Genomic DNA, 26,160 nt, shown 5'->3' on the forward strand with positions numbered 1-26,160 from the left:
CTGTTGATGATCCTGCTCAGATAGCAATCAAACTGAATGAGTATTTTGCGTCTACATTCACACATGAAGAATTATTAAGGTTTGAAAATGGCAGAAGGTTATCAAATTGTAGCAGGATACTTAATGATTTTGTAATAACTGAAAGCAAAGTGGAGGAGAAATTGTTGAAGTTAAACATAAGAAAGGCACCTGGGGTGGATGGGATCTATCCAGTTATATTAAAGGAGGCGGCAAAGCAACTAAGCAAACCCTTAGCCATAATTATGAGAGCGTCCTTGGACTCAGGGGAGGTTCCCACGGACTGGAGATGTGCAAATGTATCCCCAATTCACAAAGGGGGATCGAAGGGTGACACGAGTAATTACAGACCAGTTAGTTTAACTTCTGTTCCGGGTAAAATAATGGAGTTACTAGTTAAAGATGCATTGCAGGATCATCTAGACAAGACTGCAGCAATAATTCAGACACAGCATTGGGTTTGTTAAGGGAAAGTCTTGTCTGACAAATTTGATAGGATATTATGATGTGGTTACAAAGGAACTGGATGCAAAAAATAATTTTGATATCATATATTTGGATTTCAGGAAAGCTTTTGACACTGTTGCGCATGGAAGACTATTGTACAAATTGGAGCAGAATGGTATTAAGGGTAAGTTGCTACAATGGTTAAATGGGAGAAGACAGAGGGTGGTAATCAGTGGGTGCTGCTCTTCGTGGACTAATGTTATTAGTGTAGTCCCACAGGGTTCGGTGTTGGGTCCACTGTTGTTTTGTATATTTATCAATGATATTGATGAAGGTATATCAGGCTTAATTTCGAAGTTTGCAGATGATACAAAGGTTGGCAGGGTTGTTAATGACAGTAATGGCAGTGTGCTACTGCAACAGGATCTAGATAATTTGGGCAGATGGGCTAAGAAGTGGCAACTGAAGTTTAACCTTGACAAATGCAAAGTACTGCATATGGGTAGAAGTAACCCCAGAGAAACGTACCAACTGTGTGGTACTACACTTAAGGTGGTAGAAAATGAAAAGACTTGGGAGTAATTGTGCAATCAGATATGAAGTTTTCTGAGCAATGCAGACAGGCTGCCAGGGCAGGTCATGGGGTTTTGTCAATGATATATAGGAATTTTGCTAGCAGGGAAAAGGAGGTGATTATCCCTCTGTATAATGCAATGGTCAGGCCACGCCTTGAGTACTGCGTACAGGTCTGGCGGCTTCATTTTAGGAAGGATGTAGATTTACTTGAGCGTGTACAGAGAAGGGCAACAAGATTGGTGAGGGAAATGAAGGGATCCTCTTATCAAGAGAGGCTTAAGTTCTGCAAATTGCAGTGGCTGGAGGCTAGGCACTTGCGCAGTGATCTGATTGAGGTGTATAAGGCCTTGAATGGGTTTAGCACGCTGAATTCTGATGGGATCCTTCCACTTGTTTCGATTACGATCCTAAGGGGGCATAAATTCAAATTAAGAAAAGACAGATGTAGATTAGATGTGCTGAAATTTGCCTTTAGCCAGCGGGTGGTTAATTGCTGGAACAAACTTCCATCTGTCGTTGTGGAAGTTGATAGGTTGAATAAATTTAAGGAGGAACTGGACAGGCATTTGAAGGGAATGGTGTGATTTTTTTTTTTTTTTTTTTTTTTTTTGGGCTGATGCTGCATAAGCTCATACACTTGCTTTCTTGCATCAAATGCCACCGCTACTACTACTACTCTTAGTAATCCTAGCACAGCCTATGTATTTACTTGTTCCATGATGACTCCCAGCTTTTTTTGAAATCCCATGCAACTTGCTTTCCAGGCTGCTGCTAATTCCAATAGAAGTGCAAGAATCACTTTCACCTCTGCCTGTGGCTACTGTTAATCTATTAGTCTGTGAAACCCCCCCCCTCCCAAGGTAACAGTTTTCCAAACCATCGAACACTGCCTCGATAGCATCAGCAAATATTTTTGCACCCTTTCTATATAAGTGTATATTTGTATTCCTGTAGAAGCAGTCTCTTCTGCTAATAAGCACAGATCACGCTGACCAAAATTATACCATGTGAGCCTTGCACAATCTCTCCAGGTCTGTATTGATTGATAAGGCTCTCCTCATATACTCTCTTCTATGGTGTTTGGCCAGAATTGCAGACACTGTCAAATTTAACCCTTACTCATGACTTTTTTTTCAACTTCTACTTGTTAAGTGAATCTGCAGATCTCCTACTGTTAATGTCATTGGTGCCAACATGTACAACAATATCACCCTTTGTCCCCTTAAAATATGATATCTGCTCTACATCATCAACTTTTGCCCATGATGTTTATGCCAAGAGAGAGAGAGATTAGAAGTCAGGGTCAACCCCAATAGAGAGATATGACCTTGTGTAGAAATCAGAGTATCATCAAAGATAAGCATAGGAGCAGAAGAATCCTTTTTTTGTGAGACATATGACAAGCTGAATTTATAAAGGATTGAAATCAATTAAATTATCTTTGCCCCCACTACCTGGAGATCAGCAATTTAAGGAATTGGTAGTGGACATTTGAAACCTTGCCCTGCACAAGTTGCTTGTGGAGGTCAAGGTTTCTCAGGGAAGGTGGAATGCAATGTGCTTTTTAGCAAAACTATGGATAGGATTTCTGGTTAGTGGAAGAAGGTCATTAATATAGAAAAGAAAAGGCGTGGGAGAAAGAACCGAACCTTGGGAAACAGCAGCATTAGTAATGATGTCAAAAGACAGAGCCATCTGCCATTACCCACAGTGAGCAGTCAGAGAGAAAACTGGGAAAAAGCAGTTGGCAAACCATAAGATGTAAGCTTGTTTAGAAGACCTTTATACCAAACACAATCAGAAGCCTTTGAAATGTCGAGCAACTGCTTGAGTTTCACCAAACTTTTCCATTGAATTCGTCCATAGATGAATAATATGTATACCAGAATATCACCAGTGGATCTACACTAACGGATTCCATGCTGGCAATCATTGATCTGACGAAAGGTTTCTAAATAGTTTAGTTGGCGGTTAATTAATTTCTCCATTACCTTAGTAAGAGTGCAATGGGACAATATTTGGATTGGAGGGATTTGTCACCCTTTTTGGGAACTGAATGGATATGAGCAAATTTCCAAACAGAAGAGAAAACACCTTTTGGAATAAGGGAGTGAAAAAAAGGTGAAACAGAACTGGAGTAAGATCTGGAGAACAGGTTTTGAGAACAAGTTGGAGAAATACTATCAAGAACTGGAGCTTTCTTAACATCAAGATTTTTCAAAATCCTAGCATTCTTTTGAGAGAAGACCACAGGAGGCTTTGAATGGAGTGTACTGAGAATGGTGGTAGGTGGTGGGTTTCTTCCAACTCAATACATGAGTTGGAAGAAAAGTAGAATGCTTGCAGGTCATCTTTATATTTGGCTGAAGTGGCAATAGAACCATCTGGTTTTTGACAGAGGTGGGAATAGAGATGGACAACAGATGCAGCCAATAGCTTTGGCAAGAGACCAGAATGCTTCACTACAATTTGGACAAGAAGCAAGTTTTCTACTCTTAGCCTATTCGAAGTCTAGTTTGGACTGATTAATAATTGCTGTGGTCTAGGCAGAAAATTAACCTGGAGATTTGGATACAAGCCAATTGAGATTTGCAACATTCTTATCTTAAAACAGCCTTAGCACATTATTGGAAAACAGGTTTCGATAAAGGATGAGATTGTAAGGTGAAGTGTGGAATAAAGGATTTCATGTCTGTAAACAATAATTTCACTGACATGGTCTAAGCAAACATTTAAAAAATATTCGAAACAGTAATCTGACCAAGGAAAAGAAGAAATGTGGATCATCCCATTTTGCATTCTTGTAATGCCAAACATGAGGTGAGAATGGCCCACTGGAGAAGAGACCATCATGAAGTTGTGATCTGAGGTACCTAGAAGACTTCTCACATCAACAGGCATACTTAGAAGGGTTGTTTGTGAGAAAAAGATGAAGTGTGTTGGCTATGTGGTTAGGATTGTTTAGTATTCTGATAGGTAAATGAACAATCTGTGCAAGGTCATTAGTAACTGCAAAAGCCTCAGCATCTCAACCAGCTGAGTCTGTGTGACTAGAAAATAGATTCCAGCTGGAGTTGTGAACATTAAAATCAACAAGGAAAATTACCTCACTGTTAGGAAAGTTGGTCTGGGAAAGTCCAAGTTTCAAAGAGAGTTCCAAGTGATTAGTGGAGTTGGGAGAAGGAGAGAGGCAACAGATGAATTTTACAGAATGTGATAGAGATTTTAAGTCAAAGAAGATCGAAAAGAGTAGATTCCAAATTACTAAGAAAAAGTACATGGGGTTTTCAGAGAGTAACGTATCATTGAAATTAGAACTGAGACCACTTATATTTTTTAAATGTATGAGAAGTGTTTGGGAGGTTTAGATCTTTTTGCAGATAAGTTTTTTTCTGTTGGTTTGACAATTCATGATGTATTCAGTAGTGAGAAGGGAGGCCATGCTGTATGAAATAATTAAATTCTTGGATATGGCGTACACATGGCAAGAATGTACCCAGCTCCTTGACATAACATGGCCTCGACAATGCCCCCCCCCCAATACACACTACTTGGACTGCCTCCAGTCACTATCTGACACAGTAGGGGCAGGGAGATTATACACTAGGTGATCTGGAAGCCTCTTAGAGAGTTATCAGTAGGTTCCATCGGATGGACTATCTATCAGCCGGCCTGCGAACACCATTTATTTTAGAGTTGTACCCTCAAAATGTAAGGAAGATTGAATCTCACCACCATGTCTGTCATAACCTTAAAAGACATCAGATATACTGCATGATGGAAGAGATGGAAGAGTTGCCAAAGCTTTGCTCTGGAGACTAAACATGGGTTCCACCACTTTAAGCCTCCAATAAGTAAAGTGGTGGCTAATTGAGGCATTGCAAATAATTGCTTTGAAGCTTCTGGCTGATCATTTTATTATAAGATCCAGATTGATGTACCATATGAAAAAGAATATGGCACTGGTGGCTGGTTAATTCCTGCTGACTGAAGATATGGTAAGACTATTATCCAAATTTGGGCAGCATACCTAAGTATATATATATATATATATATAAATACTTAGGTATGCTGCCCAAATTTTCCAACTGCTAATTGTTGCCAGCATCCGTTTATGCAGTTCACCTCTCATGACCACTGTACCAGGCATTCTTTATTAATTTTTGTACTGTTTTTCGACTGAAGAAAGGCAACCTATGCCTGAAAGCTATCGACGTATGTTTATTTTATCTGTCTTTAATTTTAATAAACCATTCTAAGTTTTAAGAAGTGTAAAAATGACCGAACAGTGTGTAAGAACTTTGAGAAAATGTAGAAGAAATGCTAATGAAACATTAGAGATCTAATAGACTAAGAGACTGAAATGAGACTGACTATAAAGACTGACAGAAAACATTGAAGAAAGAGAAGCAAGATTGGAAATGAGAAGACTGACGAAACACCGTAGGACTAATCAATTAGAAGTACCGGATGCGAATAATCAACAAGCTGTAATTAATGTGGATGAGCATGACAGGAAATATGTGTTACAACTGTGAGTGTTGCATTGCAAGATATTGGGGACACGAGCTAAACACATTGAATAATAAATACACTAAATGCTGTCACAGTGGAAAGGTTTCACTCGACCCACTGTCTGAGACACCTACTCTATTACAAGAGCTGCTGAAGAGGGGGGGAGATACACGTGAAGCAGATAACTAGAGAACATATACGAGAGTACAACTCAGCAATGGCATTCACATCAGTGGGCGTAGAGATTAAATCACCCCCTGGAAATGGTCCATACTGTTCTAGAATACACGGCCAGATTTACCATTTGGTCTCACTACTATATCCAAACGAGGCAAATAAGCCACGATATGGACAACTTTATATTTTTGGTTCTGCTGAAGCAACAACAACAAAATAGTTTGAAAAACAATCAAACCAAGGGTGTATGACTGAAGTAATTCAACAATTGGACGAGATGCCGTGAAAAGTTAACCCATTTGCTGAATCATATAAACAAATGCATCAAATAATCTAGGCCAATCCAACAATGAATGTGCACAAGGCATGTATAAAAGACTTGGACTTAGATAAGAGACAATATAATGCACCTACATCCAAAACAGAGGTTGCTGCAATATTTGTTGGAGAAGACTGGGAACCACCTACAAATAGAGACATATGCATATATCTCACAGGCGACTGCTGTAGAATTATAACACTGCTAAACAAGAATGGTGAAGACTGAAGGATCTAGATTAAACTATTTATACCATAATCAGAAAGATGCTATGTTACGCCGGGTACAACTAGTAGTGAAAATTTCACTTATTTAACAAATTTTTTTGAGGAAACTTTCAAACACAGTCTTTTCAAAAACAGTCTAGATTTCTATAATGACCACTCGTATACCCCGTGAATATTAAGATAGTTTATTTAGCTATTAACCGAATCACTATACATTAAGATAATAGAAATCTTGCTAGAACCCAAATCATATAGTATAAAAGTGGTCATTATAAAAATCTTCATTCCATGGAAAACCATGTCAAGTCCTTCTCAACTATATTAAACACAGAAGTGTTCTAACATCAGGGACTGCCTTCCAGTGCAGGAATGGAAACTGCTCACTGGGAAGTGTTTAAGCCTCTCTCATTAGCAGAAGAGCCAAGTTGTCTATCTCCATTTCAAGTTGAAAATGTTTTATATTTTAATTCTCTACTAAAACATTAGTTTGTTAGCACTTTAATTTTTTAGTTTGTATTGACTTTAAAACTTCTCTGTTGAAAGTTAAGTGTAAAACATAATGGGCTTCAGCCTTGGCAGCATAACTAAAGAGTCTGTTCTGGCAGAACAAATTTCTTGTTCCACCAGAAACACATTGCATTCCCAAATCTTGTGTTAAAATTGATTGACATCCCATAAGAAATATAAGTTCCCCTAGCAACTTTGCATATTATTAAATGTCAATCGCTCTTTTTCAAATCACAAATTGTTGTTTTTGAAGTCGAAAGGTGACCAGAGTGAGGATCATCTCCGATGGAGAAGCAGCCCTCTTTAAACTCTATGAACCACTGAAAAGTCTTTGAAGACACATGGCATCTTCTCCAAAAGCTGTTTTTAACATTCTGTGGGTTCTTTTGCACTTTTCCCTAATTTTGATGCAAATTCTCTGTTTAGTAACATCACTAATTTTAAAATATAAAAAAACATAAAAACACCTTCTGTTCAACATGCACTAATTCAGACTGATTGCAGATAAATGCATTCATGCATTGCTATGTCTGGATTAGTCACTAAATGTGACAAGTCAAAAGTATTTAGAGTAAAAATTAAAACAGATCAAGTTACCAGAAAATTCAATTCCATTTTGGGTATTGCCATCCATAGGGCAGCAACATTGGATTTCTTTTTTGGAGGAGTGGCATTTATTGGCGCAAGGGCTGCTATGGCCAAAATGCACTTATTACTTTGGAGTGTTAGTCAATATATGAAAGAAATTGTTCTAGAAGTGACTGTATACATTTATCATTTTTAGATATTTAAACAGCTCAGATAGATTGGCATCATCTCCAAGTATATGGGCTAGTTGCAAGGGTTTTTGTGAGTTAATTAAAGATCTGAAACATTCAATTCTAGCTGAATCGTAGTGTGCACATTCAATGATAATATGTTTCACTGTAAGAATGGAGCTACAATGCGAGCAGAGAGGAGGCTCTTCTCCCAGCAGTTAAAAGAGATGCGTTAGATGCGTATGGCCAATTCGTGCTCTTGCAAGCACTACCTCTTCGTTCCTGGTTAATCGGGAACTAGATCTCCACAGCTGTGGATTTTGTTTTATTTCAAGAAGTTTGTTGGTTCTCTGATTATACCACATCTCAGTACATATCTGCCATATGATTGGCTTGTAGTCAGAATAAGGCACTGGGATGGAATCAAAGCAAGCAGGGTGTTTTGCTGCTTCGTCTGCACGCTCGTTTTCTAGAATTCCAACGTGGCTGGGTATCCAGCAATGGAAGTTAGGTACAGAAACAGTACCTAACAGTGCTTGTGATATGAGTGAAGTTTTTAAGGCCATAAAAGGGTTGGGCAAATCTAATTATGTAGGCATAAGTAATCAGTTATTGAAACAAGTTTGTAGAGGCAGATGGCTTATGCAGAATTAGAGGGATAGATCAAATATAAAACTTCGGAGACATTTTATTTTATCTCTTATTTTATTTTATTTTTATCCGTTTAGTTGTTAAAAAATAACTGATGTGTGCTTTTACTGTTTCTAGAGATACATGTTCTGGTATGGCATATTTGGAATCAAAACATGTAGTTCACAGAGACTTGGCAGCACGGAATGTATTAATTTCTGAAGATAGTGTTGCTAAGGTGAGGAGAAAAACATGCTCTAAAAATTAAATAATTTCTAAGAGAAAAAAATTAAAGTAGTTAATAAGGTACCTATTTATTATATGGAGAGAAGAAAAGTATTTAATGGAAAAGGTAATTGTCCCATTACTGCAACAGTTATTTCATAATTTGTGCAATAATTATGGTTATATATATATATATATTTATTATTTTTTTATTTAGGTTTTGCCTTTACTAAAGTGGCAGAGAATTGCATTACTGCTTTTCAAACAGCTGTAAAATTGTCTGGAATATTTAGTATTATCTCTCTATACATTAAAAAAGTTTGCCTCCTAGTGATATTTATTCAAGCCAATGGGAGAAGAGGGTGGGGCAGTTATGTCACTTATTCGAGCCAATGGGAGAAGAGGGCGGGACAATTACATCACTACAAATGTACAGTAATTATTGAAATGAAAAATTATAATTCCTCAGAGCGGTATAATACTAGAATATACATATAGAGAACGGTTAGTATTCAAAAGAGCTTCCGGCTGAGTAGACAGCCTTCTTCAGTTAGACATATTGAATGGCAGTTAGAATGGAGATGTGCACTGCCAAGTTGGTGCGTGAGGCGCGTGGCTAATTGTTTGAGGTTGAAGTTTGTGGCTGTGACATATGGTGGTGACGTGGCCAGCGTTTGTCTATGGACAGAATTATTGCTTCTGTGATGGGGTTAACTTGACAACCACTGTTCCTGTTCAAAGAGGTATCCGAGCATTTTATGTTTAACGATTCCATCCAGGTGCGCCGTAGGTAATGGTGGGACCTGTCCACAACCACGACATCGTGGTGTGGGTCAATGTTGTGGTGGGTTGTCCAGACATGCCCGGCAATAGCTGAGTGTTCCACATCTGCTAAACGGATCGCCCTTTTATGTTCTGAGAGACGTTTCTCGAGCCGATGTCCAGTCTCTCCAAAGTAGCAGCTAGTGCAGTCACGGCAAGAGATGCGATAGACCAAACCGCTCTGCAGAAGGGTGGGGACAGGTGTTTTCACGTTGGAAATGAGAGAACGTAGTTTCTTGCCTAGGAGTTGGATGCACTTTATCCCATGTGATTTTAGGATTCTACCGATCTGTTGTGACAGGTTGGGGTAGTATGGGATAAATGCCCTTGTGGATGACTCACCACTGTTGGTCGCTACGTTGTCGCGTGCCTGTAGTCACACCTGTCAAGGATGTCGATGGGATAGCCACACCTCGCAAGATCCACTTTGACCCTGGTGATCTCTATGCATCTTTCACCTGCAGAGCTAGTGTGTCCAGGTGCAAGTTAGCAAGGTTCGGGCAGTGGTGAGGAGGTGACCCCGTGCGTGTGCTGACTGGAAGTTGGTAAATTGGCCAGCACACATAGGTTTACGATAAACTGTCGTCTTAAAGCATGTGTCTTCGCGCTGGACGAGGGTATCTAGGTATGGTATGGTGTTGTTCGACTCCAGCTCAATCGTGAATTTTATGAAGGGCAATAGCGAGTTGAGGTGGGTTAGGATTCGCTGACCTGAGTCTCTAGGGATAACTACGAACACGTCGTCTACATAGCGACACCAAAAGGCGATGTGATCTGGTGCGTGTGTAAACGCACGTCCCTCTAACTCCTCCATCACGATGTTTGCCGTGACCGAACTGACAGGGGAACCGAACTGAGCATGTCTGGACAACCCACCACGACATTGACCCACACCGCGATGTCGTGGTTGTGGACAGGTCCCACCATTACCTACGGCGCACCTAGTTGGAATCGTTAAACATAAAATGCTCGGATACCTCTTTGAACAGGAACAGTGGTTGTCAAGTTAACCCCATCACAGAAGCAATAATTCTGTCCATAGACAAACGCTGGCCGCGTCACCACCATACGTCACAGCCACAAACTTCAACCTCAAACAATTAGCCACACGCCTCACGCACCAACTTTGCAGTGCACATCTCCATTCTAACTGCCATTCAATATGTCTAACTGAAGAAGGCTGTCTACTCAGCCGAAAGCTCTTTTGAATACTAACCGTTCTCTATATGTATATTCTAGTATTAACCGCTCTGAGGAATTATTTTTCATTTCAATAATATGAATCCAGAGCGCATAGGCCTCTTTCACCATGTACAGGTAAATAATTACATAGGTCATTTCCTGACTAGATTTCGATCAGTGCATTATAATGTTAGTATATTAGTATAATGTTATTATTATACAAATAATAACATTATGCAATACAAAACTATACAAATATTTACAAAGAACTAAACTATTTACAATCATACCTCTACTATATCGGGACGACATTAACTTTGACTTCATCAGCTAACGTTAATATACAAATACATTACAATGCAATATCAAATAATGCTTGTAGGTAGAAGGAATTTGTTTTGTAGAGACGGGATACACTTAAACAAAGGCGGTGCAAACGTTTTTGCCAGTATTATTGAGGATACCTTAAAGGTTCAGGGAAACTGCTAGTTAGGGGGGATGTGGGTAATACTGACACGCGTTTATCTGATAATATTGGTCAAAGTAACTCTTGCACATACCTCAAGAGTTCTTATCTGTTACCCCAACTGGACGTATTATCTAGATGTTCTGGGGGCACAAACGTTTCACGTGGGCGGGTAGCTAATGCCAGGGAAGAGAGCCTAAAAAACTTCAAGGGTTGTGTTAGGGTTGTTAAATATACAAGAACAGTAAATCTTAATTGTTTATACAGTAACGTTAGAAGTGTCGTCAATAAAATGAGCGAATTCGAACTGCTGGTTAAAACAAGTAACGCGGACATAATAGGGCTTACAGAGACGTGGTGCCACCCGGAAATTGGGGATGATGAGTTTCAGTACAGCTTGTATAATGTATTTAGGAAGGATAGGTTAGATGGAAGGGGTGGTGGGGTAATGCTTCTTATCAGAAGCAGCCTGAGTGCGACGATAGCTTTCCCGGATTCAGACGTTTCACATGCTAGTATAGAGTCTGTATGGTGTGAGATAGTTGGAAACAAAGGTATAATGCGAGTAGGAGTAATCTACAGACCAGGTGATTGTGAAGATTATGACAAAAGCCTCTACATGCAAATGGAATGGGCAAGTAAGCATCAATGCCTTATTATGGGTGATTTCAATCTGCCTCTAATTGATTGGAGTAAATGGGAAGGAAACTCGACATGGGGAACAAAATTTTTAAATCAACTAGATGACTGTTATTTGTATCAACATGTCAGGGAAAATACTAGGGAAAAGAATATCCTAGACCTCATCATCACACATGAATCAGATGACATAACAGGGCTGACAGTAGAGGAACCAGTAGCAGGAAGTGATCACAGAGTTCTACGGTGGATGATGACGAGAGAGGTAGCAGCAGTAAAAGGCAAAGGAATGGGTTTTAATTTCAGAAAAGGAAATTACGATGCCTTAAGGTACTACATGGCCTCTATTAACTGGGTAGATATCGCGCAGAGAATGAATACAATTGAACTGTGGTACGCTTTTAAAACATTAATCACAGATGCCTTGAATGCGTATATACCATTAAAAAAATACTCCACGAGGAGGGTTCCAAGTTGGATGACTAGTGAAGTTGCCGCATTACTTGAGCAGAAAAAGGTGGCATGGAAAGGTTACAGAACAATAAAAAGTACTGAAGCCTATAACAGCTACAAGGTGATGTGTAATAGAGCCACAGAAAAGGTTCGACAGGCAAAGGCAGTTTATGAGAAATCACTAGCAAACAGAGCAAAGAGGGGGGATAAAGAATTCTTCACATATATAAATGCCAAGAAGAGCAGGACAAACCAGATCGGACCTTTATGTAAGGGAAAGGGGATAGTAATAAATACACCAGCTGCCGTTGCAGATGAACTCAACAGTTATTTTGCATCGATATTTACAAATGAAAAGCCTTTTGTGACAAAGGGAAATTGTGGGAGCGAAGTTAAAAAATATGTAATTAATGATATTGAAATTTCGCAAGATTATTTAATGAAAAAACTTTCGAGCCTACAGACCAGTAAGGCTCCTGGAGTTGATGGAATATACCCTATAATCTTAAGAGAGGCGGCAAGCGAGTGCATTGAACCATTGAGGCTAATTATGCGAGCATCATTAGACTCTGGGGAGATTCCCTTGGATTGGAAAAGTGCAAATGTATCTCCCATACATAAGGGTGGCTCTAAAAGTGAAGTTGGAAATTATCGACCTGTCAGTCTGACTTCTGTAGTAGGGAAAATCATGGAGGCAATGATCAAGGGTGGAATTCAGGATCATTTGGATCGAATTGAAATTCTCAAGGATACTCAGCATGGTTTCGTAAAGGGAAAATCATGTTTAACAAATCTGGTTCGCTATTTCGAAAGGGTCACTCACGAGCTGGATTTAGGGAATAATTTCGACATTGTTTATTTAGATTTCAGCAAAGCTTTTGACTCAGTCCCACATGAGCGGTTGCTTTATAAGCTGGAACAGGTTGGAATCACTGGGAAAATCCTTAGATGGATAGAAGGATGGCTTCAGGGCAGGAGGCAGAGGGTTGTGATAAATGGCTATTCCTCAGATTGGGTTGATGTAAGAAGTGGGGTTCCCCAAGGATCAGTATTAGGACCACTGTTGTTTTTAATTTTCATAAACGACATTGATGAAGGGATAGAGGGCGTGATGTCTAAATTTGCAGATGATGTTAAAATTGGGAGAGTAGTTAATGATCACTGTCAAGCTGAGCTTCTTCAGAGAGACCTAGATAGACTTCAGGAATGGTCAGAAAAATGGCAGCTGTGCTTTAATCCAACAAAGTGTAAGGTATTACACCTGGGAAACAGTAATCCCAAAAAAACTTATTCACTTGGTGGAGTTCAACTAAAGCCAGTACTGGAGGAAAGGGACTTGGGTGTTACGATACGGTCAGACATGAAATTCTCTGAGCATTGTAAACAGGTTGCAAGGAAGGCCCATGGTGTCCTATCGATGATCTATCGAACTTTTGCAAGTAGAGATAGGGACGTGATAATCCCATTATATAAGGCTTATGTTAGACCACACTTGGAATACTGTGTTCAAGTATGGAGACCGCACCTGAAGAAAGACATCGAGCTTCTTGAAAGGGTGCAAAGAAGGGTAACTCGCCTGGTGAGATCGGCAAAAGTGCGTCCTTATGAAGAAAGACTTCGAATATGTGGATTGCAGAGTTTGGAAACTAGACACCTTAGAGGAGATTTGATTGAGGTGTTTAAGGCTCTGAGAGGCATCAGTAAAATGAATGAGGACAAAATTTTCAAGATTATAAATGATGCTAGAACTAGGGGACATAAATTCAAGTTACGGGGGGAAATGTTTAGATTGGATTGCAGGAAGTTCTATTTTAGCCAGCGAGTTATAAATTACTGGAATAAGTTGCCTTCATGGGTGGTAGAGGCCGACAGTTTGGGGAAATTCAAAGGGCATCTGGATAGTACTTTCGGGTAAGGGAAGCACATAGGATGATAGGTTTAATTTCCTTTTTATTTATTTTTTTTTATTTATTAATTATTATTATTTAGTTATTTATTTATTTTTTTTTTTTTTGTTTTTATCATTGTTTTGTTCGGATTTTTTTTTTTTTTTTTTTTTGTGTTTTTTTTTTTGGCTGGTGCAGCATAAGCCATAGGCTTTCTTGCACCATGCGGCCGTTACTAATACTAATGCCGTACGTGGTCATGTATTAGACATGTGAAGCACGTGCGTGAGGTTGGTGAATGTTAAATGGAGGGAACATTAAATGGGTTACTGGGCAGAATCAGACACTTGCTGTTGACAACGTAGAGTGCATACATGGGACGCATGCCAACGTTCTCCACGTTGAAAGAAAACTGCCTCCATAACGTTAAATATTTTAGTCCTGCTCTTTCAGATGCAACAATATTCATCATGCATTATAGAACCCAAAGCAAAAGGCCTTTACCCGAGTGACCTATGTAAATGCAGGTAAATAATTAGATAGTGATATTTATTCGACCTTGAGAATGCTGCATGGTGGGGTAGCCAATGGGAGAAGAGGGATGTGGGTCACATGGTACAAGTGGGCAGGGCAATTACCTCACTAAACGGCATAGGTAAATAATTACATAGATCATTTCCTGATTGGATATTGATCAGTGTGTTTTGACAGGTGTCTTATGTAGAAAATATTTTACTTACTCCATAACTCGACATTTTATGTAGAAAAATGTGTGCGGGGTTTGGCAAGCAAAGCGAACAGGGGCAAAGTCCCCTAGTTAATTATTAAAATAAATCAAGAATAAAAATTCTGACTATCATATTTTAATCATTCAATCAAAAAAAAAAAAACTCTTAGCTCATTTTCTGCCACCTAAATTTGAGAGGCACGTCTAGTGTGCTATACTATTTGCAATGTTGAAACACTTAAACATTCCAACAGCATCATGAGCATTCCGAAAATTTGCAAATAATGGTTGACAAGTAAAAGTTTGGAGTTTATAGCTAAAAGGGAGGCCCCGGGTGCCAAGCGATTTCTCTGTGCTATTACTGCGATTTCCCAAAAGTGATTTATAGTTATTTTACGTTCTTGACGTTAATAAATTTATTCATTTAAAAACAGCTCTTGTTACAAAAACACTGGTACAGAGCAAGAAAGGAAAGGCACCTTTCTTTATTTCTTCCAGTTTACTACTAACCACTTACTACTTTTCGCTTGGTCACACCAGGCACTGCTCCTGCCTCCCCTTGGCGGGGCCGGTAACCTTGGCAGAAAAGTTCATCTGCCAGGGGCTAAGAGGAGCCAACATAGAACAAAGTATGTTTCCAACTTTAGAGCTGTCGGCCAAACACAGAAAATGACCATGATTTGTCGCAAGCAAAGAGGTTGAAAACCAATCCCTCGGCGACAGACTTACCTGCATTCTTAATTATGCACTCACTGTCTGACCAGCCTCTCAGTAAGCTTTCCCCTTTTCTAATCCAAAAACACCTGGAAAGTATTGCAGGGTCTCCCAAGACGGTTAAGAGACTGCAATCAGGGGACTTACTTATTGAAACTATAAATGGCACACACTGAAAAATTACTAAAAAAGACAACTTTCAGTGGTATTCCAGTGAAAGTAACTCCACATGCAACCCTAAATACATCAAAGGGTGTAATATCTAGTTGGGACCTTATGAATGTGACGGAGGAAGAAATTAAAGAAAAGCTTCAGGAACAAAATGTAATTGCTGTAAAAAGAATTATGATAAAAAAAGACAATATTCTCACACGTACCAGAAATATCATTCTCACCTTTAACAGTCCAAGACTACCCTCATCAGTAAAAGCTGGATATCTACTTTGCCGCACTCGTCCTTTCATACCCAATCCGTTGAGATGCTATAAATGCCAAAAGTATGGCCACTCTCAAACGACATGCAGAAGCAACCCAGTTTGTCCCAACTGTGGATCCTCTGATCACATTCAAAGTGGTTGTTCGGTGAAAGAAATGATCTCTCCCAACTGCAAAGGCAACCATCCAGCCTACTCTAAGATATGTGAGAGGTGGAAAACAGAGAAAAAAATTGTGAAATATAAAGTTGAAAACAGAGTTAGTTATCAGGAGGCAAGAAAATTAATTGCACCCAGTATACCTAACCGTACCTATGGCAATATTGCAAAAAAAATATCAAACCATTGCCACACAAACCGATGTTACCGTTCCTTCAAACACTTCCATCTCTGACTGGGCTCGGGCTGTCCTCTCTCAGCAACAGTCCAGTGCCGTTAAGCACTCAGACCAAGCAAATAATACGCCTTTCACAATACCAGCAAAATCTCAGTCTCCGCCAGTGAATGCCACTGCTACAAATAATGATAGTTCGACTTCAAAAAAGATTACTCGGGACACATCGATTCCTGTTTGGATGGATACCCATCCAAACAGGAAGATCCAATTCTGGAAATATTTGCAGAAGAAGAGATGGACACTGGTCACCCTTCCTTTCCAAAAAGAGACAAACCAAAGCCAGAATACCATAAGACAGCCACGTCAGGTACAGCTTCTTCTTCTAAATTCAAGTAATGCCTAACATCTTGCAATGGAATTGCAGAGGCTTTCGTGGAAACATTGACGACATCCGTTACTTAATAAATCACTACTCTCCAGTTGGTTTCTGCCTGCAATAAACCTATTTAACTGCTCAAATTTCCGTTTCCATAAAAAACTACTCGGTCTATAGGCGAGATCGGAATACATCCGATTCTGCTCGTGGTGGTGTAGCTATTTTAATTAGTACAAGGATTCCAGCTAGGCAGATCACTCTCCAAACCCAAATCGAAGCTGTCGCTGTGCGTCTGATTACTCAGACTGCATTAACTCTAGTCTCAATTTATCTCCCACCAAATCATGCTTACTCCTATAATGATCTTAAAGAACTTTTATTACAGCTACCCTCCCATATCTGCCTGTTAGGGGATTTCAATGGCCACCACCCTTTATGGGGTTCATCTAAATTAGACAGACGTGGCCGACTGATTGAAACTTTACTGGAAAAAGAAAACCTCACTCTTCTTAACAGTGGCTCGCACACCCATTCTGCCATTGACCTATCAATTTGCTCCCCGATACTGTTTTCAGCTATGCAATGGTCCACTCTGGATGATCCCATGGGCAGTGATCATTTTCCAATTGTTTGTAATCTGTTGACTACACAATCACAATTACAACAGCCTTGCAGGAAATGGAAATTCTCTAAAGCCAATTGGGCCAAATTTCAGTCAGCAATCACTCTTGACAAAAAAAAACTATTCAACTACAGCCCATAGATGAAGTTACTGATTATATTACATCCCGCCTTTTAGTTGCAACTAAGTACTCAACTCCATTATCAAATCCCCCGTCCCGACGGCATTTCAACTACTGGTGGAACGAAGAGTGCACAAAAGCAAAGAAGGAAAAAAATAAAGCATTTAATTTATTCCGTCGATCTCCAACCACAGCTAATCTAATTAGTTACAAGAAACTAAGGGCAAAGGCACGTTACATTCAAAAGCAGGCCAAGAAAGATTCTTGGACTAGGTTCGCATCAACTATCAATAGGAACACTGACTCCAGACTAATATGGAAAAAAATTAGACAGCTTTCTGGGAAGTTTCCAGCTGTTCCTTCCCCAATTCTCTCCTGCAATGGGCAAGAACTCTCTGCTCCTCTAGATATAGCCAATGCTTTGGGCAAAACCTTTGCTCCAATATCGGCTGCATCAAACTACACTCCAAAATTCCAGAAAATTAAGACCGCCACTGAACAGAGACCTATCAACTTTCGAACCTCACTGTCACTTCCATATAATCAGCCTCTGCAATATTGTGAACTTTTACAGGCCATCAGAACAACACGAAACAGTGCCTCTGGGCCAGATGGCATATATTATGTCATGCTGCAGCATCTCGATGACAAAAACTTACAACTGCTTCTAATCTTTTTTTAACCAGATCTTCCTGGAAAATATTTATCCAACCTCTTGGCACCACGCTACAGTTTTGGCATTTTTGAAACCTGGAAAAGATCCCTCCAGTTCTAATAGTTACAGACCAATATCTCTGTCAAGTTGCCTTGGTAAAATTCTTGAAAAAATCATCCATAGTCAACTCACTTGGATCATTGAAACTCAACATCTACTGAGTAATTGTCAACATGGCTTTCGCAAAAACAGGTCATCCCTAGATCTGATGATCAAGGCGGAATCTGAAATTCGCAATGCCTTTGTGAAAAATGAACACCTTGTTATGGTCTCCATTGATATAGAGAAGGCATTTGATACTACCTGGCGGTATGGCATTCTCAGTGACCTATATAATCTTGGTCTACGAGGCAACCTACCCATATTTATTAGGAACTTCCTCAAGAGCTGATCTTTCCAGGTGAGATATCAAAATTCCCTTTCTGCTACATTCTCGCAGGAAGGAGTACCGCAAGGATCAGTTTTGAGTGCAACCTTGTTTGCCCTTAAAATTGATTCCATTACAAAAGTACTCCCAAATACTGTAGAGGCTTACCTGTACGCTGATGATCTCGCTATTTCTTGCCATTCTCAGAACATGAGATCTATCAAAAGGCAATTGCAGATGTCCCTCAATAAAGTTCAAAATTGGGCTGAGCTCAATGGATATCATCTTTCCCAACAGAAAACAGTTGCGATCCACTTTTGCTGTCAACGCAAATTGCACGCAGAGCCTGAACTTCGGATTTCAAATTCCACCATTCCGATTGCCAGCAATATGAAATTCTTGGGACTAATCCTGGACAGTAAGCTCAACTTCTTTGAGCATGTTAAATTAATACGTACTGCCTGTCTTAAAAAGATCAACATGCTAAGAGCTTTATCTGCCCTCTCTTGGGGAGCAGATCGTACAACTTTGCTGCTCTTATATAGAGCACTAATTAGATCCCGTTTAGATTATGGTGCTCCAGTTAATGATTCTGCCCGAAGGAGTGTGCTACGCTGGCTGGATCCTATTCAACATAATGCACTGCGGATTGCAATTGGTGCATACAGGACATCTCCTACTCAGAGTCTATACATTGAAGCTAATGAGCCACCTTTGCATCTTCGTAGAAAAATGTTACTACTTAAATATGCAGCCAAAATACAGACTTGCCTTACGCATCCTTATCAACCATACCTTTTTAATCAACCACTAGTTAATCTCTATAGAAATAAACCAAGTAAAATCCAGCCAGCTGGCCTAAGGCTCCTTGAAATATCACAGAACTGGAATGTTCCTCTCCACAATAGGCAACAGATAAAGAATTACTCTCGACCACCTTTGGACTTCTTGCCAATATATACGGATGGTTCCAAATCTCTGTCAACCATTGGAGCAGCAGCAGTGTTTCCCTCTGCTATCATATCAGCTTCTCTTCCACCTGAGTATAGCAACTTTTCAGCAGAACTGTATGCAATACAGTTAGCTCTAGAAAATTTAACTCTACATCCATCTGCAAAATATATAGTTTATACTGACTCTCTCAGCTCAATTAAAGCAATGCAGAATACATCTCAAAACAATCACCATATTGTTATGAAAATCAGGAGTTCATTATTGCAGATTTATCATCGTCAACAACTAGTGAAGTTTTGCTGGATTCCAGCACATTCAGGCATAAAAGGGAATGAAGTGGCTGATATATCTGCCAAAAGTCCAAGTTCAGACCTAACTTCTGTCCCTATTCCAGTGCCCGATTATAATATCTTAATTCAAGCTGCATGCCATGCACAGTGGACAGAATTATGGCATAACCAAACGAATAACAAACTTTTCCAGCTGAAACAATACCCAAAGTTCTGGCACTCCAGCAATCAGACAGTGCGGCGGGAAGAAGTGGTACTCACACGAATGAGAATAGGACACACCCATCTGACTCACCTCCATCTACTAATGGGCGATGATCCTCCTCAGTGTCCACACTGCTTAGAATATCTAACAGTCAAACACATTCTGATTGACTGTCCATAGTATCAACAACATCGAGCTGCAATACTTCAAAATCGAGCTAATCATGGAGAACCATTGATATTACATCATATCATTGGAGAGGACGCAAATGTTAACGAGCTTTTCCGCTTTTTAAAACAAATTGGAGTGTATCATCTTTTATAAATAGGCTTCAGAACTGAAACTAATTTAAACTGGATTATTTTTTATTATTCCTACGAATAGGCGCACTGTAGCCATAGCAGCTAATGTGCCAATAAACACACACACACACACACGTGCGCGCGCGCTAAAAGCGAACATTTACTTTGTGCTGAGCTGTAAATCAGAAAAAGGTTAAAATTTTATAAAAAGTTAATTTATATACATAAACTTACCATCAGCACAAGCAAAGGACAAATAAAACTGTATACCAAGTCCATAAACAAATACCAAATATTACTGCAGAGTTCAGTCTTTGTGCCAGTATTGAGTAGTAGGTGTTAATTTTATGTTTGTTTTCTTTGACAGCACTTGTTTATTGGATTTTTAAGAATGACCACTCATATGTTATGGCTCTCTCTCTCTCTCTCTCTCTCTCTCTCTCTCTCTCTCTCTCTCTCTCTCTCTCTCTCTCTCTCTCTCTCTCTCTGTGTGTGTGTGTGTGTGTGTGTGTGTAAAGGCAGTGAATGTGTTAATTACATCTTATGTTATTAGTCCTGTTTATGTCTTACCATAAGCAGTGACATAATGCCTAATGTTTTTACACAATTCTTTAAACAAGCAGGCCAATCAACAGTGTCAGCATACATAAAATTCACAGGAAAGTTGTCTGCTACTTTCCTCAAAATCTAGAGATTATCATCTACTGCATTATGTTCATTCTAATTTTATCCACGGTTTGTAATCTGATACACTTATGAAATTCGAGTCTTCAGTGGACTAATCTAAGACTGTGATGAATTGTGTCAGTAAGGGCTTCACTCCTCTAGAAAGTTTTCCTTATAACCTTTTTACTCTTTTTAAACATATTTCTCGCAAATATTGATCATTGTAATCCGCAGGAGACCTCTAATTGATCTGAGACAAGATGATGATCTCTATTCCCATGCACATTATAGCCTTAGTTGCTAATGCACCAATAAAACCCAACAACCATCTATTCCCATTGAAGGCCTGAGCAGCTTTCAGTGGGCTCTTGCATAGATTTGATCATTTTTGTTAAGTTATTCAATAGGGAAGAATTTTTCCATTTGAGAGTAAGGTACTGTGGTTTGTTTTCCACTGAAGCAGCTGTTTTACTCATGACCTCTGAATTTTCCTGTAGACATATTGAGGTGTCTAGAGAGTTCCGGGAATGACTCTAAGTAAATTAAAATTGAATTTTCCAGTAATTTTCTTTTGTTCCCTTCGGCACCTCTGAATGAAGTTTTTTGCTTCTGGTGCAATCAAAAAAATTTCTGAAACTAATTTTCTAATATTGATTTTAATGTTCTCGGTGCATGCCAATGGACTTCCTGTAATGACCCAAAATATGCCCCTTTTTGTGAAATTTTGGTACTTGAGAATAGAAAGAAGTCAGATGAAACCAAACTGAGGGTGTAGGTAGGATGCTCCTTTTGGAGGATTAGTTTTTCCATTAGAAATTGCGTCATCTATGACTCATTGGGAAAATCAACATATTGTCACAATGTGACACTCTTGTTCAACCACAATTCACACCTTTTCCCTCAAACACTTCAGAATTTGAAGGTAAAATGTCTGATTAACAGTTTTTTCATCAGAATGAATTCTTCTTGGAAAATTCCTAATGGCAAAGAAAAATTTTTTTTATCAAAGAAAACAAGCATGATCTTGAATTGTGATTTGCCTTTTTTTTTTTTTTTTTTCATTTTTGTTCCAGGATCATATTGAAATATCTGTTTTGTTCCCTGCAGTGAAAATTTGATTCTGCTTGAATTTTGTTGAAAAGGTAAATGCAGAACAGTTCTCTCCTTAGTTGTTGGTCATGAGTTAAGTGTTTGGCACCATCTTCACACAGACCTTCATTTCAAGGTTGATGGTTAAAATTTGATAAACACTTGCTTTATCCATCTTGAACTGTTCTGTCATTATTCTAATAGTCACTCCTGTAGACACAGTTGAGACTAAGTAATCTTCTATAGTTTACTATCCCTTCACACCCCTTGAAGTTATTTAGGTTTGTATCCTAAGCTATATCTTCCCTCTCATTTGAAACATTGCCACCCTCAGAACATGCTGTTAACATCGGCTGTTGTGGCAATAAACAAGAATTCATGAGGTAAATGCAAGCATTACTTTGGCCCATATCATCAGATAAACAGAGATTTAAATTACGTGTTTCGGTATATGTTAGAGCAGGGGTGGGCCAGCCCTGCCTCACGAACGTGTATAATCCTGCCTGTAGTCATTTTAACAAGCGGCCCACCAAAGAATATATATCATGAAATTGTATTTATTGTAATTTTTATTGTTTGCTGTTATTAAATTGTTTTTAACATTTTGATTGCATGACATCTAATGAATCATTTGAATTTGCGCCATATATCACGACTCGAGTAAGCAGTAGTATTGCCAAATGGTAAGCAAGCATAGCTTCTGGCAACACTGGTAAGCAGGCATAGACTTGCATGCAGTCAATAGTGGTTCCCAGACTCTTGGCTCTGCAGAATGTGTTTCTTGCATTTCAATGGCAAATATTAGTGAAAAATCAACAGATAAAAGTAAATAATTTTGAGAGGATTTACCATTTGATTTTTAAAGCTATTTATTGAAACCTATTGCAATGCATAATTGAAAATCTAAGATTATTAGGGTTTTATAAAATTTTTTTATAATTGTATACTATAATTGTATTTTTGTAATTTTATCTTGAATTTGTTTTGTTTTTCTTTTAAATAAAATTAACTATACATACGAGTATGTATAAATATTACAATAAGTTTATGAGAATTTTTTCATTATACACCATTTTAATAATCCGAAAAATCATGAAAAGGTAAAAAAACATTTGGCCCACATGTACCTCACAGACATTTTATTTGGCCCTCCATTTAAAAAGGTTGCCCATTCCTGTGTTAGAGTTTAAAATTTGTGTTAGATCAGTGTTTCTCAACCTTTTTTTAATTATCGCCTCCTAAAGGACTTTTTTAGACAATTTTTTTTTCTTAATCACTCTCCATGAAATTTTAAACAAAAAAATACTCTATACTTACTCTTTTTATTCAATGGGATCCAGGAGCTTGATGCTTCTTAGTTAAAAGTTCAATGTTCGTTATGATGTTAGTAAATTTAATTCTAATGTCTCCTCTTGAACATATATATATGTCAGTTCTGTTTCTTTCCTTTGTTAATATTTAATTTACTGAACTGAAACCACTTTCAACCATATAAGACATTGGAAAACAAAGTAGTACATTGGCCATTTCAGACCACATTGTTGGATAGAAGTTTAGTTGTTTTTGATCCCCATAACTCAGCCATTCCACCTTTTTCGAATTTATATTTGCATTCTTTGTATTTTAATTCAGTGAGTTCTTCTTGGATTTCTTCACTAGCAGATCCATCATCGCAACCAATTGGATCTAATGTCCATGGCTTCACTTCAAAAGAAAATAAATCTGAAAATCTATTTGTCATTTCACCTTTTAAAGAACACAAATGATCTGAATAATTCTTAAGATCATTCTCGGTGAGAGATTCATTGATTTCAGCCACCATGATATTGTTTTCTCATTAAATTTCTTTCAAATATTTCCAATTTTTCAATGAAGGCTTTTAATACCCATTTGCAATCTATCACCATAATTAATTTTGATTGAAGTGATACTTCATTTAGTTTTCGAAAAATCCAAGCCATATAGTATATGTTGTTTTTGTGTTTGCTGATCTCCTTTGCTAAATCTGTTTCCTTTAGAAAGCCATCTGACCTCTGTATGTAAAAGAAGCCTCACATACTGTTCTTCATTGTCAACACAATTTTCTGAAAAGGTGATCATATTTGCTATGTGACTTTATATTTTCGATGGTTTTAATAATTATACTGACAGATTGTCAAATAACTGGACTATTTTTTGCAAACAGATGATGTCATTGCACAATGCAGTGTATTGCAAGAACTTCAGGATATACTTCTTTTAGGTGGGCTATAAAACAATTTTTGACAATTTTCAGGAAAGCTTTTGATACTGACTGTTGCACATAGAAGACTGCTGTACAAATTGGAGAGGTGTGGCATTAAGGGTAAGTTGCTACAATGGATAAAGGGATGGTTGAGTGGGAGACGACAGAGAGTGGTAATCAATGGACACTGCTCTTCGTGGACAAATGTTATTAGTGGAGTTCCCTGGGGTTCATTGTTGGGCCCATTGTTGTTTTGTATATTTATCAATGATATTAATGAAGGTATATCAGGTTTAATGTCGAAGTTTGCAGATGATACAAAGATTGGCAGGGTTGTTAAGTACAGTAAAGGCAGTATGCTACTCCAACTGGATCTAGATAAGTTGGGCAAATGGGCTGAGAAGTGGCAACTGAAGTTTAACATTGACAAATTCAAAGTACTGTATTTTTCAGTACTGTATTGTATTGTATTGACAAAATACAATAATCAAAGAGAAACATACCAAATGTGTGGTACTACACTCAGGGAAGTGGAAAGTGAAAAAGACATGGGGATAATTGTTCAGTCAAATATGAAGTTCATTGAGCAGCAAGTCATGGAGTCTTGTCAATGATATATAGGAATTTTGCCAGCAGGGACAGGGAGGTGATTATCCCGTTACACAAGGCAGTGGTCAGGCCACACCTAGAGTAATGTGTACAGGTCTGTAGACCTCATTTTAGGAAGGATGTAGAGTTGCTAGAATCAGTACAAAGAAGGGCAACAAGATTGGTGAGGGGAACAAAGGGGTGCTCTTACCAAGAAAGGTTTAAGTTCTGCAAATTGCAGCACCTGGAGAGTAGGCACTTGCAAGATGATCTGATTGAGGTGTATAAGGCCTTGAATGGGTTGAACAAGCTGAATGCTGATGGGATTCTTCCTCTTGTTCAGATTAAGAACCTGAGGGGCCACAGTTTCAAATTGAGGAAAGACAGTTGTAGAATAGATGTGCAGAAATTTGCCTTTAGCCAGCGGTTAGTTGATTGATGGAACAGACTTCCATCTTTTGTTATGGAAGTTAATAGCCTATGTATATAAAGTGCTTAGCATCATAATACACAGCCATTTCTGAATAAACAGAAAATTTTTAAGGTGGCATCGTTTTAGGTTATATCTCATATTGTGAATGCCTTCACAACGAGTTGCCATGATATTGCACTACTTCGAATAAGTAACGCTTCACCTAAGGAGAAGACTAATGTTACTTATTCTCAGATAGGTACCACCACCCAGACAGCACTGTTTCAGGGCTATTTGGCCCTTCGTCAGTGAGTGGGTAGGTACCCAAGTGATGCAATGATGGCAAAAACAGTTATGAAGTATAACTCCACAATATGAGAGATGCCTGATGGTGTATGATGTATTTAGACTAAGGCGCATTTAGGGCTAGAGCCTCAAGCTGCGAACAAATTTAGACTATGTATATAAAGTGCTTAGCATCATAATACACAGCCATTTCTGAATAAACAGAAAATTTTTAAGGTGGCAACGTTTTAGGTTATATCTCATATTGTGAATGCCTTCACAACGAGTTGCCATGATATTGCACTACTTCGAATAAGTAACGCTTCACCTAAGGAGAAGACTAATGTTACTTATTCTCAGATAGGTACCACCACCCAGACAGCACTGTTTCAGGGCTATTTGGCCCTTCGTCAGTGAGTGGGTAGGTACCCAAGTGATGCAATGATGGCAAAAACAGTTATGAAGTATAACTCCACAATATGAGAGATGCCTGATGGTGTATGATGTATTTAGACTAAGGCGCATTTAGGGCTAGAGCATCAAGCTGCGAACAAATTTAGACTATGTATATAAAGTGCTTAGCATCATAATACACAGCCATTTCTGAATAAACAGAAAATCATACACCATCAGGCATCTCTCATATTGTGGAGTTATACTTCATAACTGTTTTTGCCATCATTGCATCACTTGGGTACCTACCCACTCACTGACGAAGGGCCAAATAGCCCTGAAACAGTGCTGTCTGGGTGGTGGTACCTATCTGAGAATAAGTAACATTAGTCTTCTCCTTAGGTGAAGCGTTACTTATTCGAAGTAGTGCAATATCATGGCAACTCGTTGTGAAGGCATTCACAATATGAGATATAACCTAAAACGATGCCA

At 38.7% G+C, this 26,160-nt stretch overlaps 1 protein-coding gene across 4 annotated transcripts in view; it reads left to right on the forward strand.

The window, feature by feature from the left end:
* LOC150083382 (tyrosine-protein kinase CSK-like) overlaps positions 1–26,160 on the forward strand; it is a 262,341-nt gene that overhangs the window by 164,329 nt on the left and 71,852 nt on the right. For all 4 annotated transcript variants that reach the window (XM_090378006.1, XM_090378004.1, XM_090378007.1 and 1 more), the window contains exon 9: positions 8,313–8,412. In XM_090378006.1, coding sequence (XP_090234132.1) covers positions 8,313–8,412 — 100 coding nt within the window. The remainder of the gene's footprint in view (positions 1–8,312; positions 8,413–26,160) is intronic.

Source organism: Mastigoproctus giganteus, chromosome 7 (assembly GCF_048544385.1).
Source record: "Mastigoproctus giganteus isolate SK-2022 chromosome 7, ASM4854438v1, whole genome shotgun sequence".
NCBI classification, from domain to species: Eukaryota; Metazoa; Arthropoda; class Arachnida; order Uropygi; family Thelyphonidae; genus Mastigoproctus; species Mastigoproctus giganteus.